General features: G+C 36.0%; 1 protein-coding gene across 9 annotated transcripts in view; it reads left to right on the top strand.

The window, feature by feature from the left end:
* The window catches only part of adck1 (aarF domain containing kinase 1), a 112,116-nt gene that overhangs the window by 27,845 nt on the left and 69,203 nt on the right, over nt 1-15,068 (top strand). For 8 of the 9 annotated variants that reach the window (XM_058987804.1, XM_058987803.1, XM_058987805.1 and 5 more), the window contains exon 4: nt 9,899-10,102. The exons of the other annotated variant lie outside the window; for it this stretch is intronic. In XM_058987804.1, the coding sequence (XP_058843787.1) occupies nt 9,899-10,102 (204 nt within the window). The remainder of the gene's footprint in view (nt 1-9,898; nt 10,103-15,068) is intronic. 9 annotated transcript variants of the gene reach the window in all.

Here is a 15,068-nt window from a genome sequence, read left to right as displayed (position 1 = left end):
GCTGAGGCCCTGTCTTTGTTGATAAAGCTCCCAAGGATTTTGGACCAGTACTCTGAGACAAAGTGCTCTCGAAATCTCATTCATCACCCAAACTTGGGAACAAATTACTCTTCAAAAAGGCTGTCCTGTAATCTGTGAGGGTGGTTTGAAAACAGCAGATGGTGGTGCAGTGTTTTTTTTTTTTTTTTTTTGTATTTTTTATTATGAGTTTTTGCTTGGTCATGGGAAAAGCATGTAAAATTGTGAAATGATCGAATTTCTAGTTTGTTTTATTTGGTTTAGATGCCTGATTTAAAACCTCTGGAGTGTACTGAGTGAATCCAGGTCAAGTAATATAGTAAGTGAAAGCAGCTTGTGAAATTGATCTCAACCCCTACTGGAGGGTGAGCTGCATCACAGTTCATAACTGCAGGTTGTTTCACAGTAAATTGGAGAAGCCCAGGATGGAATCATCCCTTCCTGTAATTGGAGGATGCAGTTTCTTCAAGGTCAGGATTGTGGTGAAGTATTTGAGAAGGGGTTCAGTACTACTGCTGTCTGCTTTTTCATTAATTATTCTTCGAATGCTGTCACCTATGCTGTCAACTCATCATCTTCCACGAGATTCTCTTTTACAGATTCATCTCAAGAGAAATCAGAATAACGCTTGTCTCTGTTATTTTCTCCTCCCTATTCGGTTTTCTCGGAAATGGCTTGTCAAGGAACAAGAAGGTTAAAAGACACTTTGCTGAACATTAATGAAGACATATTGTGGCAGACTCTTTGGCAACAGTGTCTGGCTCCAAAGCTCAGCTAAAACACAGGCGGGTGAATTATCCACAGCTGCAAATAACACGCTCATTTGAGTTTCCTTTCCATTTCAAAAACAAGCAGCTGGCTCTTAGGGGTTTTTTTCGAGGGGGGGTTCAGAGCTAAACCTTCTGGGACCTCGATTGGCATTATTACAAGATTTGTACTGTAGTCAGCTTTGTGTTTTCTATAATAAAGACAATGTTGTTCACATATTATTTAGGTGGATGTAACTATATTCTAAGAAAAGAAAACTATCATAAATAATCTGAAGCAATGCCTTTTTATACTTTTAAGTATCATCTTAGTCATTTCCTCTTACTGATGACTTTAGATGGAACCTGGTAGAAACCCATAATGACTGAATTAATCTGAAATTATGGCTTGTGACAGACTGACAGCTCTGCAAAAAAGCCTGCAAAATATGTTTCTTGGTGGCGCTTAACTTTATGAACTATAAACAGCTGTCATTTTAAGGAAGTCTTGATGGTTTTATATTGCAGTTGATACAAAGGGTGAATGGTTAGTGCCACCCTTTGTAATGGGCCAGTTTGCTTCCTGGGTGACCGTCTAGTTTTCCTATCTTTTATAAAAGCGTTTTTCAATTTGGTAATCTTTATTTCTCTGAACAAATATGTAAAATGATTAATTATGTCAAAGGTAATGCAGACACTTCATCTATTATTATGAAGATTAATTTAATCCTCTATAAGCTTTATCAGTCACCGTAACATTCATGTTAATGATGCAGTTTAGCAACTTCAGAGTGTCCTGAATCTAGCTATAAATATACTTCACAGCAATGACACTGTCTCTCCATAACAAGACAATATAGGCAATGGTATGCACAGTTTGCATGGAATGGTAATCCAAATCTCATATTTGTTATACTGTATGGAAACGCTAGGTAATACATCATATGGAAACATTCCTATAGAGGTTGGCCTTTTAAGATTGTATTACCTAGTTTCCCCCAGCAGTTGAGAAAGCATTTTTTTTTTTTAAATGAAACTTTCTGATTTGTATTTTGAATATTAGTCATATGCCTCCCAGGCTAGTGGGGGAGCCTTTTAAACACAGACCCAGCCTTGCTACTAAGTGAATATTGTGTAATACAGCTGAACACTCAATGTGGGACTCAGCAAGGTTATGTGCATGAAAAAAAAAACACTCGTCCAAGGGAATCGATCCTGCACAGCAGTTTAGATGTACGTTCATGTGGTGCCAAAATACTGCAGAAACATCTACATTACCAGGACCAGCTGCACGTGAATCTAATGCTAACTTAAATCACACAGTTATCCAAAAATGTGAACTTTTAATCCTAACCTTCAGATTGCAAAATTGCTATTCAGTATCCTCAGGGGTACTTTGACATATTTTTCTTTATACAATAAATCCTTTTCAGAGTATTTAGTACCAGATGCTTGATCATGAATCACAAAGTTTCACATTAAGCTTAAAGATAATTATGAAGCAGTATAGTAATTAATCCAAATGTGTGTTTGTAGAATTTCTGTGGTTATGTAAAAATCAGTAGATAGGCTAACTCGATATTTTCTTTTAAATGATTCAGAAAATTACGTTTAAAATAAATGTCCCATGCCTTTAAACAGCACAACACTGTAGATAATAAGTGTCCTATCTCCCACAATGTATCCCAATTTATCCCTGTACTACTTGGAGTGTGATGATGTGTATGGGTTTAAACATTGGCTACGTTGATAAAGTAGGCGTACCAGTTGATAAAAGGTTGATGTAATGAGTAGTAAAAGAAGTAAAGACAAAAATCCAAACCAAAATTGACAGCTAGACTGAAATGGAAATGATTAGGCTTCAATATGTACCGTCTTAAAAAATGTAATTTAAAATATGTTACTATGCTGTAAAGATGTGGTCAATATAAAGCTCATATATAACATAACATATATAAAAATGTATAATAATAACAGGTATATGTAAAAATGTGGACCTTGTTGGTTCTATAATTGCTACTGAAGGGAACATGATGTCTATCCCAAGGCATGTAGATATATGCTTTAAACTGTTAAGATGGCCCTATTAACAACTGGAGTGTCTGAGTGCCATGTACACTCCAGGTGACTCGTTACTTTATGTTAATTTGATGTTGCAGCGAAGAGTTTCTCTAAGTAGATGGTTTAGTTCACCAGCTGGCTGTAAAGTGATTGATGTTGGCAACAAAAAAAAGAAAGTACAATGAAGTATTTTAAATGGTCTTTATGCTACTTATTGGTCATAGAAACGTTACATGCATTGGTAGTATATAGCAATGTATTACTCTCTAGAGAGGAGAGTAGTGCTACAATAAAAAAGCTTACTATGTACCAGAAAATAAACCAGTCATTTGAAAACTCCTCCAGTCATAGATGTTTCTCAGATACAAATTTATTAGGATAAGTGTGATTGGCTTCACATATACTTCTCAATATTTATATGTATTTAGTAAAGACAAGGACAGCACATATCTATTAACAGGCCTTGTTAAGTGACATTATACAAGTTTTGCCTATTAATTAGTGCTTGCAGATTTTAACGCAGCTAATGCCAGTATTAAGTTGTCAACCTTTAAAACTGCAGTGCCTCTTCTGTGATAATAGCTGTGAAAAGGGTGTTAAAGAAGCCTTCACACTCCCTGAAAAAGGCTTTTCATGGTACACTGATCAATAGGACATTAATTTGTGTGCACTCCCATTTAGAAAAAAGAGGCATTAGATAGCATTGATTAGAAGCCTTGCCTCCAATGCATTTTGAATATGAACAGAAAGTCAATAAAAAACATTACCTTAAATGAGCATTTGAGTATAGAAACCAACATGCTGGGTATTCCTATGCAATAAAAGTGCTACACAGAATATGGTTATGCCCTGTGGAAAAAAAAAAAGATGGCTTTTCTCTTTGTTAGCAGAGTAACCTATTTTCTACTAAAAAGGTCACTTCTGTTTTATAGTTATGGTCCCAATAAAAAATACAATGAGCGATAATGAGATTCCCCCTTGCTCTGTGATTTTTACCGGCTCCTTGTCCTTTCCTGACTTGACTTTTGAGGTAAAGCAGGCATACCGAGAACATATTAACTGTTCTGTTGGTCCCTAATGCTTCTTAATTATATGCCTAAATGAATTTTACAGTATTAAAACAAACTGTCACTGGTTAGGTGTTCCTAGAATGAAACACACCCATTTGGAACAGTGCAAAATTCCAAATAATTTGTTTTGATTCCTAGAATTTACATTTTAGCAGAGAATGTGCTTCACACCATAGGAATGCCTCTAAGTTGCAGAGCTGTTGTCAGTCTCATTTACACCAGGGGATGGAGTTTTTTTCTACTGTGTGGTGGTGCAAAGAGCCATTGCAGTGAAAAGAAAAACAGCAGATCTGGTTTGCACCAAAATATATCTGTAGTGATGTTTCTCCCCCCCCCCCCCCCCCCCCCTCCCCCCTTGGACTTAGTCAAAGTTAATGACTTTAATACATCACATAAGCATATACTGTAGCACCAGGAATGATACAGGTAAAATGTACTTATTAATTCTGCAACAAATTACACAAATAAACCAGCAACTTTTGTAACTGATAGTGGTGGGAAATAAACACTTTATTAAATGTTTTCCCATTAATAAAAAAAAAGGATTGTCCGATATCCTGTAGTGTACAGTATATAAAGAGTATTCTCCATGGACATTCATGGAGTACTGTGCAATAAGGATGGCCAAATGACCGACAAGCCCTTGAAGAGCGAATGGGTTGTTTACAGCCATCCTCATGCATTCAATAAACACAGCATTCCATGTACTTTCGTATAGTATTCTGTTTATAAATCAATTGGAAATGATGGGAAGTAAGGTATGTGTATACCAAAAGGTTTAACCATGGACGTAAGTTCAAAACAGCTACTCTGTACCCTCTTATAGCACCGTCCTGTTTAATGGCACACATTGTCCTAAAAGATTTCACACAAGAAAGGCTGAGAACATGAACCACTGTATTTCTTGGTCTTATTTATTTATTTATTTATTTATTTATATTAATGTACAGCTGTAAAAAGATATAAAGATGTCTGGTATTGAGATTTGAAAAGATTACACGGCATTAATCCCTAATGACTATGTGGAAAGCACAGGGGTTATTATGCTTTGGAATTAAAAGAGTTCTCAAAGCTGGACCAGCAGCCAAGTCCTGATGATGGGTTATGGGGTTTTAGAAAGAAAATGAAGTTGAAAATATCCTGAAAATTAGCGTTCAGAGGATTGATCTGTGGCACTGCTGCTTTTTAAATATCATCTGATTTTTTTTTTTAGGTCAAGCAGTAGCCATTTGTTCCACCATCCATCTCAGTTCTTTTAGGGTATTAATATCATTCACTGATATACACATATGTACTGTTTCTGCTCATAATATACTAATAAAGTGAAAAACACTAACTGTATGCAGTTATCTGGTAATTCCACTATAGGTCATCAGACCAGACTACAGCTTCATACATAGAGATGCATCACTATACACACCCTCTAATTGACACTTATCCATGGTACAGTATGTGACTTGACTTGATACCAATGGACCAAAGTCTGAGCAATGTAGAAATCTCAGTGGTCGTCCCCAGCCCCCCCCCCCCCCCCCCCAATTAGCTGTGGAAAAGTACCTTGTTCATACAGCAATACTGTTAGGCGGAAAGAGGAAACAATTTTAGGAAATGTCAAAATCCATGGCTATTGCTGGAAGGAGAATTGACTTAAAAAGAGATACAAAGTGGAACTGTGATACTTGTGTGAATATGGTGAATTAATGTTAACGTATTGTGGTGTTGTGTATATATGCACAAATATGTATATCTGTACTTTTAAAGATGCCTGTTATGGTCAATAATTTAGTTGAGGCAGTGTGACAGACGGCCTCTACTGGAAAATAGTCGTGGTGCGTTGAGTATACAGTATTTGTGTATTTCTCTCTTAGCCCAGCTGATGAAGCTGACTGTTTTAGCAATACTGGCAAGAATCCACCTGAGACTAGTTATTGCTTTAAACGTATTCAAATGTGTTACAGAAGGCCTTTCAGTATTTTCAGGTGCTGTATTGAAAAAATGCTTCAAACTTTCCCACACCCATTCGTGTTCTTCACTTTTCTTGTCTCGGTGTTTTATTTGCCTGCCAAGATTCACCTCTTTACCATAAAGCCCTGCTTGCAGCCTGTCCTGTTATGCAGTTTTCAAATTAAATCTCAAAATCTGACTGATCTGTGGTATTTTTTCTTGACCTGCACAACCTACTTGTTTACCTAGTTGATGTATGCTGTATAATGCACCATGGTCTTAGAATAATTTGAAAATATTCATATTTTATGTTTTACAAAGCAATGCACAAAACCAAGAATTGGAATTCACATATACTGGTGAACCCAATTCAATAACAAAACAACAACGACAACTTCAAAAGAGAAAGCTCAGACTGACATACAGGTTGACATATAGGTTTGACATACAGGCTTAGATGCATCCATATGCCCCCTGATTCTCATACTCACAATAACATGTGCTAAAGAAAAGTTTTTGCAGTGTGTTTCCAGCTGCTTAACAAATTCTGATGAAACTTACTAAGGACATTCACCTGTGTGGAGGCATTTGTCTGGTCTAAAACTTGGACATACTTTAGCACAAGCTATTGAGAGTATCAGAATCTAGGGGTCACCTGTCTGTCTTTATATCAGACTTTTACATGCGCACACAGTGGATCTGTTAAGGTGATCTACTTTGTCATGCTACTGCCGTGGCAGGGAATGAATGTCACTGTTACATTTATGGCAGCCGGTATTAGGTTATTTCTAAGCTGTTGGTTACTCTGATAAGCTTTAAATCCTTTGTTTGATTACAGTTGTGTAATTGGTGTATGTTCAGTAAAGACTGGGGATTGCGTGTTCTCCCCATTATAATGCTATACTGTCTAAATCGCTGCCATTTTTTTTTTAATGCTCATGAACTCTGTGCTGCTATGTCGCCAGGGTCAAGGACTGTGCTGTAGAATAATCACATGATATCCGTGCAAAGAGAAACCATCCATTTACTGTGCTAGGAATTGATAAAGCTCTGCCTTTGGAGAAAAAAAAAGTGCAGCCTGTGCTGAAGATGAAAGAGTATTATTAGTGGAGCATTTAATCTCCCAACATCTGCTCGCTTTGTTCCATTAGCGGAGGAAGGAAGGAGATGTAGAGGAGCAAATCAAGAAGTTTCGTATTTTTTCTAGTCTGAAATTTAGAATCGCGTCCAAGCTTTGGTTTACAAAGCCTTCAGAACAGAACATACCCTTTTTAAAATACTGAGGCACTTTATTCAGGTAGTGAAGAACAGGGATGACAATAAGATTACTTTGGCCCTATAAAGAAGACATCTAATGGTTTTTTGCAAGAACTGAAAAATGTCAGTGTGTTCCAGCAATTACTGTATTAAGCTTGTCAAAGTCTCTCCTGTCTGCTGATGTGCTGTGCTGGTGGAGAAAAGGGAGGCAGTTAATTGTACCCAACAGCCCCCTGCTGCCCATCAGCACTGTGCAGAGGAAAGCTGTCAAGCTTTTATTATCCCATGTTGTGGATGTGTGAATCAGGCAGATAACAGAATATGATCTAACTAGCAGAAACATTATCAAGTAATTTGCATTCTGTAGGAAATTGGTTTAAATGTCCCTTTAATTTGTTGCATTTACAGTTTTTGGACACCTAGTGGCACCGTGTGCCCAATTTAATCCCAGATAAAAAAAAAGAAAGAAATGTAGTACAGTATTTAGCCACTGGGCGAACTATGTTTTGCACAAACCCCAGTGAATGTAAATACTGGTAAAGCAACTGATTAGCAAGACTAATATCGGTATTCTTGATTTTTGCTGGTTCCTTGTTTGATTATATGTATGCCAACGTTACCTTCAGAGTTTTCCCTAGAACAGGACATTCTTGCACACAAGAGGACTTCCTTTCAATAGTGTTTTCTGTTAAAACACACTGTAAGCCTGTGAATGTGATTTTGAGAGAGAGTATTTTCCTTTTCTGCAGCTATGTGAAAGGGATAAAAAGCTTTTTGTTTTACACCATGAATCTCCACATCACCATATAGATGATCCTTATCTGAATGCACAGTCCCTCGCTTGGACAGATAGGGCTGTATTTGCTGTAGGCATTAGGAAGGATTGTTCCTGCCAATAGTGTGTGCTTCTGATTGCCAGAGCTTTGGAATGACAGGTGGCACAGATTTCTCTCCTTGGGATTTTAACAGATAGAGAAATAAACATCCTCCTCTTCAAACTAATAGTCAGATTCTTAAAAGAGTTGAGTCTTTAATTCACACATAACAAAGATGAACAAATGTTGATTATTAATAATCCCCATCTTGTGGTGACTTCTGTCTACTAATGTTTTTAATATTATCAATAAATGGCTGTGTTCCTAAAAATAATAATTCTAATAGTAACCTGGTTACATTAACCTGAATGGATAAGCTTCTAAAACTGTTTTCTAGAAACAAGCATTTATAATTATTTGAGAACATATTTAAATTGCTTCGCTATTCCAAACATATCTATCTTTTGTGGGCAATAAAAAACCAATTTCCCCGCATTTCTGGACAACTAAGGCTAGTTGTTAGGCATTACATAGTCATGCCCACGGGACAACCTTTAATCTACCACCCACTGCAGAGCAGGATTCATTTTAATCCAGAAAGATAGAGATTTGTTTACTCTGGCTTTATCAAAAAGCACAAAACAGAAAATAAATGGGATAAACACCACAGAGTGAAAGAGTACATAGATTTCAGGTCAAAGCCACCTGTTAGCAAAAGCTAATAATATTGTGTTAATGCCATTTTAATGACTTTTGATTGTTTTAATTGTGTGCTAATTTATTCATAGTGCACATATTGTGACACTGAGATGCACTGTGTCTGTATGCAAGTCATTACTCTATTGATCTGTTTAGGAAACAGAAAATACTTTGCTTTTTAACTCTGGCTCTTAACCACTCCCCCTTAATTTATTGACAGGTATATTTCACTCAGATTGCAAATGACTATCAAGTTGTACACAATGACTGACATTCACAAGACAAGATCACGACTGACCACCTAATACTACTGCTTCCTCCTAAGGAAAGACATTGCATTAAATAGTAATTATTGTCGTTATTATTCTATAGTCCCTAACCATTGCAAGTAAAGACTGAACATCAGGATTACCCCTTCTCTTGGAAAATTGTGTGAATGGGGTATCATCTGATGTCACCCTGTATCCAGGATCGACTATGCTGATAGGCAGCAACCTGTAATGGTGACTGCTGACAGTCTATAAATCAAATCACAGAGCAGCCAGCAGTGGTGACTTCTGACTGCTTTAATTTTTATACTACAGTTCACCACCACATTGGGTCCTGATCTTAAAGATCTTTATAAGTACTTGCATGGTACTGTATCAAAGACCCCAGTCAATACCAGACTTCAGGCAACACCCAGCATGTTGTCAAGGGGTTTTGTTGGAGGTGTTTCTATCAGAAATGTTCTGTTTATATTATGAGGAACTATTTATACATCAACAATATCCAAAACACATGTTTTTATACTTTGTCACTATTTAAAAAAAAAAAAATAATAATGATATCTGCTACATGTTACTTTGTGGATATAGTACAGTTTAATAAATATGAAATGTTATTGTCTTTATGTGTTGCTATGTGGCTTCACATTCTATTTTCAATAATAAAACGGGATGTATATTGACTGCATTTATACATTTGCAGGATGAGCGCTTGCTGTATTCCTGTCTGTATTCAATTGAAACGCTTTGGGGACTACATAGAAATAAAATGATCTACTGCTGTAGAGCAGAGCGGTTTGAGGAAATTACCCATGTTAAAAATGACATTCCATCTGATGGCCTGCCACGTAGGCCATTTCAAAGGAGATACTTGTTTTGAATCTCCGGTTTTTATTTCAGTTCTAATATCGTGCCACTATTCTGTTATAATTGTGTTTCAGGAAATGTACACAGAAGGGTACAGTGTATTGTCAATTACGTATAACAGTAGCGTAAACATGGCTTTTCCTTGATGTTTACAGGTACATCTGCGTTCTGCAGAACGACTCAAAGACCTGTGCTGTGCTAATAGAGGAACCTTCATCAAGGTGGGTCAGCACCTGGGTGCACTAGATTACCTCCTTCCAGAGGAATACACAAGCACGCTGAAGATCCTTCACAGCAGGGCACCCCAAAGCAGTCTGAGGGAGATCGAGCAAGTTATCAGAGAGGACCTGGGAAAAGAGGTTAGATTCTCTCTGTGTACTCATGAATAAATAGACGCTATGTATAAAATAGCAATATATAAAATAAAAACCTTAAAGAACATGTAGTATACCACAAATAAGAAACGTGTACTTCTGAATTGGCAGATCTACAGATCACTCTAAAATAATTAATTATATTTCCTGTAACGTGCATATAAACACTTTATGTTATGTATTACTTTTTTTGTACAAATACATGATTTATTTTTTCAGATTAAAAAAAATCTAACATCGTGTAATGTGAATAGAAAGGGAATATTTTCTGGAAAAAGGGCATTTTCAGTTGGTGATCCTCCTTACTTGAAGCTGTAGATGGACCTTTCATGCCTCGTTGATTTCAGTGCAGCAGGAGAATAATCTGTGGCGCACTGTGTCACAGTAAAAGTCCCTCTGCTCCCGCTTCCTCTGCTCGTCAAGATGTGAACTGTTGTGTTGTTCTAATAATGAGGGGCAAAGATAAATTATTTTCAGTTTGCTCTGTTTTCCAAAAATAGCTTTGCTGTCGTTGGACAGTCTGACCTTTGCGTATTTCAGTCTAAACATGGCATATATAATAGAAAAAAAAGAAAAACATATTGCTTGTATTTTATATTTCAGATTTAAAAAATCAATATAATTATTATTATTACCAGTAAATAGTGATAGTACTAGTAGTAATCGTACAAGTAGTAGTTGTAGTAGTAGTATTAGTCTGATTAGTAGTAGTATATTGAGTTACTATAAAAAAAAAAAAAAAACTGTGAATCTGAGTAGTGTATAGCAAGTAACACAACATTCAAGATAACATTTTATGAATTAATTTCTTTATCAATTTAATAACTAAGTATAATACTGTAATTTCCCTGCCCCCACCAACAATTTCTCTATATGATTGTGCCAGAGAAACATTTCTAGCTTAAGACACACTGTGTTGTATATAAGACTCTGGAAGTGGTCTTTATATACCATACCACATCAGGTGTGTATCCCTACCTCTATTAACAATACAATGAAAACAGTGGGACTTTTTTGTATGTGTGGTATGAATACACTAATTTAATAAATAGGGTATATATTACTAATTGAAAATGTGGACCCAAATAATAGTGATTATGTGTTCCTTCATTGTTACTCAGCAAGCAAGTATTGTCTTTTCATGTCTGATAGTAAGACAATGCAGACCTACTGGCCTGTCACTGCACTGCCCTAGCACTGTAATTGGTACTTGCCAGCTCTTTGTAGCTAATTACTGGCAATGTGTGTTGCAGTGTACTCCGAGCCCTCTCTTCTTGTGGATGTCCTTGCTCATAAATTCCTGTGGCAGTCTCTGTACAATCATGATGTTTATGACAAAGGTCGGGGAGACGTGCCTCACCATGGATTTGTCAGGTCATACCTAGCTTAAGGAACAGCCTTGTAACCGTGGGCTCATTACAGAGATGCTGCCTGGAAGGTAACTCATCTGTATCTGCATGGCTCACTACCTCCAGTATGTGATGTTCTGGAGAAGCCGCTTATTCAAAATATGTGTTGGATCCACTCTGCTTTTCAAAATAGGGATTTGGTTCTGTTACATTTTATACATAAAAAGAAACAACAACAGCATATTATTATTATTATTATTATTATTATTATTATTATTATTATTATTATTATACAATTAATTGTTAATAATAATAATAATAATAATAATAATAATAATAATAATAATAATAATAATAATAATAATAATAATAATAAACATTTAATTACAGAGGTATATTCTTTAACTACTTAAATCATTAACTAATTTGCATCATTTTAATTGAAAATAAGAACAGTCTGCTTGAGGGACAGACAGCTGTGTCTTCAACATATTTTATTATTTGTTTATTTAGCAGACATCTTTATCCAAGGCGACTTACAGAGACTAGGGTGTGTGAACTATGCATCAGCTGCAGAGTCACTTACAGCTACGTCTCACCCGAAAGACGGAGCACAAGGAGGTTAAGTGACTTGCTCAGGGTCACACAATGAGTCAGTGGCTCCTATGTATTTGTTGGATCTGCTCTGCTTCAGTAATTAGGGATTTAAACCTGTTAGATTTATACATAACAAAAAAACAATAACATTATTATTATTGTTATTATTATTATTATTATTATTATTATTAGTAGTAGTAGTAGTAGTAGTAGTCGTAGTAGTAGTTGTAGTAGTAGTCTCAGTAGTAGTACTCAAACCCGACTGACAGATGCATGGACGAACAATTGAAAGTAAAATATTGTGACTTATACCTGGGTAAAAATCTGCACTATCACCTGATCAGTTTTAGTTCAATATGCTTTGTTTTTTAAGCCATTATTTTTTTGTTCAATGTTAGGAATTGAATGTTGGTGATATTTTTGGAACCCCTCACCCCCCTATCAGATGCGCTTCAGATTTTACACTGAATTGTTTTTTTTAGCCTTTACAAAATGAGGTCTCTCTAGTTTAATACAGCATTCAGAAAAATCCTTGTGCTGCAGCGTGACATAATATTGTGTTTCCCAAACCTGGTTCAATTCTTTGGAAGTTTATTTCAAATGAGCAAATACATTGTCTCAAGCTATCCAGCAAGTCTGTCTCAAAAGATAAAAATATAGAATAAAAAATATAAACACTTTTACACTAGCTCACAACTAGGAATTTGTATTGTTTTCAATAGTATCTTAGAAGAGCTGCCAACATTGGATGTGACATCCAATCAAGATTGTCAGATTTGTACATGAATATTAGAACATTGTTGACAACTTTTCCTTCTATCACTCCTTAAATTGGAGTTCTCTGTGCTTGCAGATAAATAATGTAAATGCTTTGCTCTTATAAGTGGATTCAAGGTATTTTGCTGTCTTGTGTACCAGATATTTTAGGACACATTTCTTTTTTTACAAGATCTCACAATGCCTTCACTGTCCCATCTGAATATAATAAACTCTCCTTTTCATGTCACATCCCTTTAGCCGAAATAACATGTCACTTGAGCAGAAAGCAAAAGCCTGAACCATATACCGAACCTACTATTTATAGCTACTATTGTTGGTTCTCATACATTTCTCATATTAATAGCATGTATTTATTTCCTAATGTGCTGCTGCTGTCTTCCAGGATGTCCTTGAAAATAGGATAAAAGTCTCATAGATCTTTGCTACTTAAATAGATTAAATAAGTAAAAGCTTTTATTGCCTAGAGAGGAGCCTCCGGAAGATGTTTTTTTTTGGGGGGGGGGGAGGGTGGAGTAAATTAAGAAGCTGAAAAGCTGCACTACTAAAGAAAAAAACATAACGGATGCACTAAAGCTTACTTAAAAGAGAAACAAAATGGTTACCATTCTCAGTTGATTAACTAGTAGTCTCATTACACAAAGAATGACCTCATTAATCGTCAGGAAGCCAGCAAAGCTGAAACAAGCGATTTCTTCCCTAGATGATGAAACCAAGCCCTGAATTGTTCAGCACATTAATCCCCCACAGCGACAAAGCCCAATGCAGAACCCTGTTTCATTACTTTAGACCAGCAAACAACAGATGGCACGCAAGTCTCAGTGTGCTGCCTTGTGCTTGCACTGCCGTTATGTAAGATGGGGGCTTTTAATGTAGCTCCTGCTGCATTTCAATTATACACCAGCCAGCCGAGCACATAAATGTGTGTAATTCTCCTAATGATATGTGTCCACGTGCTGCCTTATTTCAGCGTTGTGGATTTTTCATTTCTAGCAGTAGCAGGCTGGATAAAAAATAATAATAATAATAATAATTGCCAGTGTGTGAAACAGTGATTTATTTTCTCACACATACAGTCCACTACAAATGTCAACATTGCTATGAGTGTCAGCACTCTTAGAAGACAGATGTTTATAACTAAAAAGCCATTTATTTCCACTAAGTCATATACCTACATTGCTAGAGAGAGATATTGCTCTTACTGAATGCTTAAATTGTTCTACACCTCGGCTTTTAAGAACTTATCAAAAGATAAAATATCTCACCCCAGTTGGAAGGATCTACACCTAAACTGAAATCCAGTATAACTCTTTGTTATCTAAAAATCCATCTTTTTTCTATTGTAGGTATGATCCTTAGACATAGCCAATGCTCAACTGGGGGATAGAGAGTCTTTTAGTCTTCTCAGATGGCTTCCGTTGATTCAACACACGGTCAGAATGCTCTGGGACTTTCAGTTTTATGAAATGATGCTCTTAGTTCAGTATTTAGCAGAACAGACACAGAAACATATGATGTAATTGGAACATGATAGTCCACATTAACGATGGCTGCAGTTCAGGCGGTAAGCAGACCTGCATCAATATTCCCAGTGCACACTGGAAAATATTAGCATTTTATTGAGACATACAACAACAACAAAAGATGGGACTGATTTCACAACTCACATAGAGGTTCTTTATAAAGGTATTATAGATTTCTTTCCATCTTATTTATATTAATCAGGAATTTAATCCTGTGGTTTAAAAATCACAATGTACAGTCCTAAGAAATCGCAGGCTTCACTACTATAGAATATAATCTGAATATAATAAATGCTCATTTTCCTGTCAAATTCTTTAAGATAAAAATAACATGTCATCTTAGTTCAGCCTTAACTGTACTTTACCTACTATGTTTAGCTGCAATTTCCAATCCCACATATTACTATAATAACATGAATAGCTTTTCTAATAACATCTCTTTAAGGCCTGAATATTTATCCTTATTTAAAAGAGATTTGTACCTTGCACTTTGCACTGGTAGTTTTGCTCCTGAATGAGAAAAGTTTATTGACTAATTTCAGACAGGGAAACCTACACAACATTGTTGACATTACAAAATCCAAAATATGTGGTAATCTGCAATTGTAGTAGAAACAAAGAACAATGAATTTGTTCAACATAATGTGTTAAGTTTTAGAACAAACTAAATGCAGTATTAAGGACTCCTGTGTGTTTGCATCATGC

The sequence above is a fragment of the Acipenser ruthenus genome, chromosome 15 (genome assembly GCF_902713425.1).
Source record: "Acipenser ruthenus chromosome 15, fAciRut3.2 maternal haplotype, whole genome shotgun sequence".
In the NCBI taxonomy this organism is placed as follows: Eukaryota; Metazoa; Chordata; class Actinopteri; order Acipenseriformes; family Acipenseridae; genus Acipenser; species Acipenser ruthenus.
This window is presented reverse-complemented; position numbering and strand designations above follow the sequence as displayed.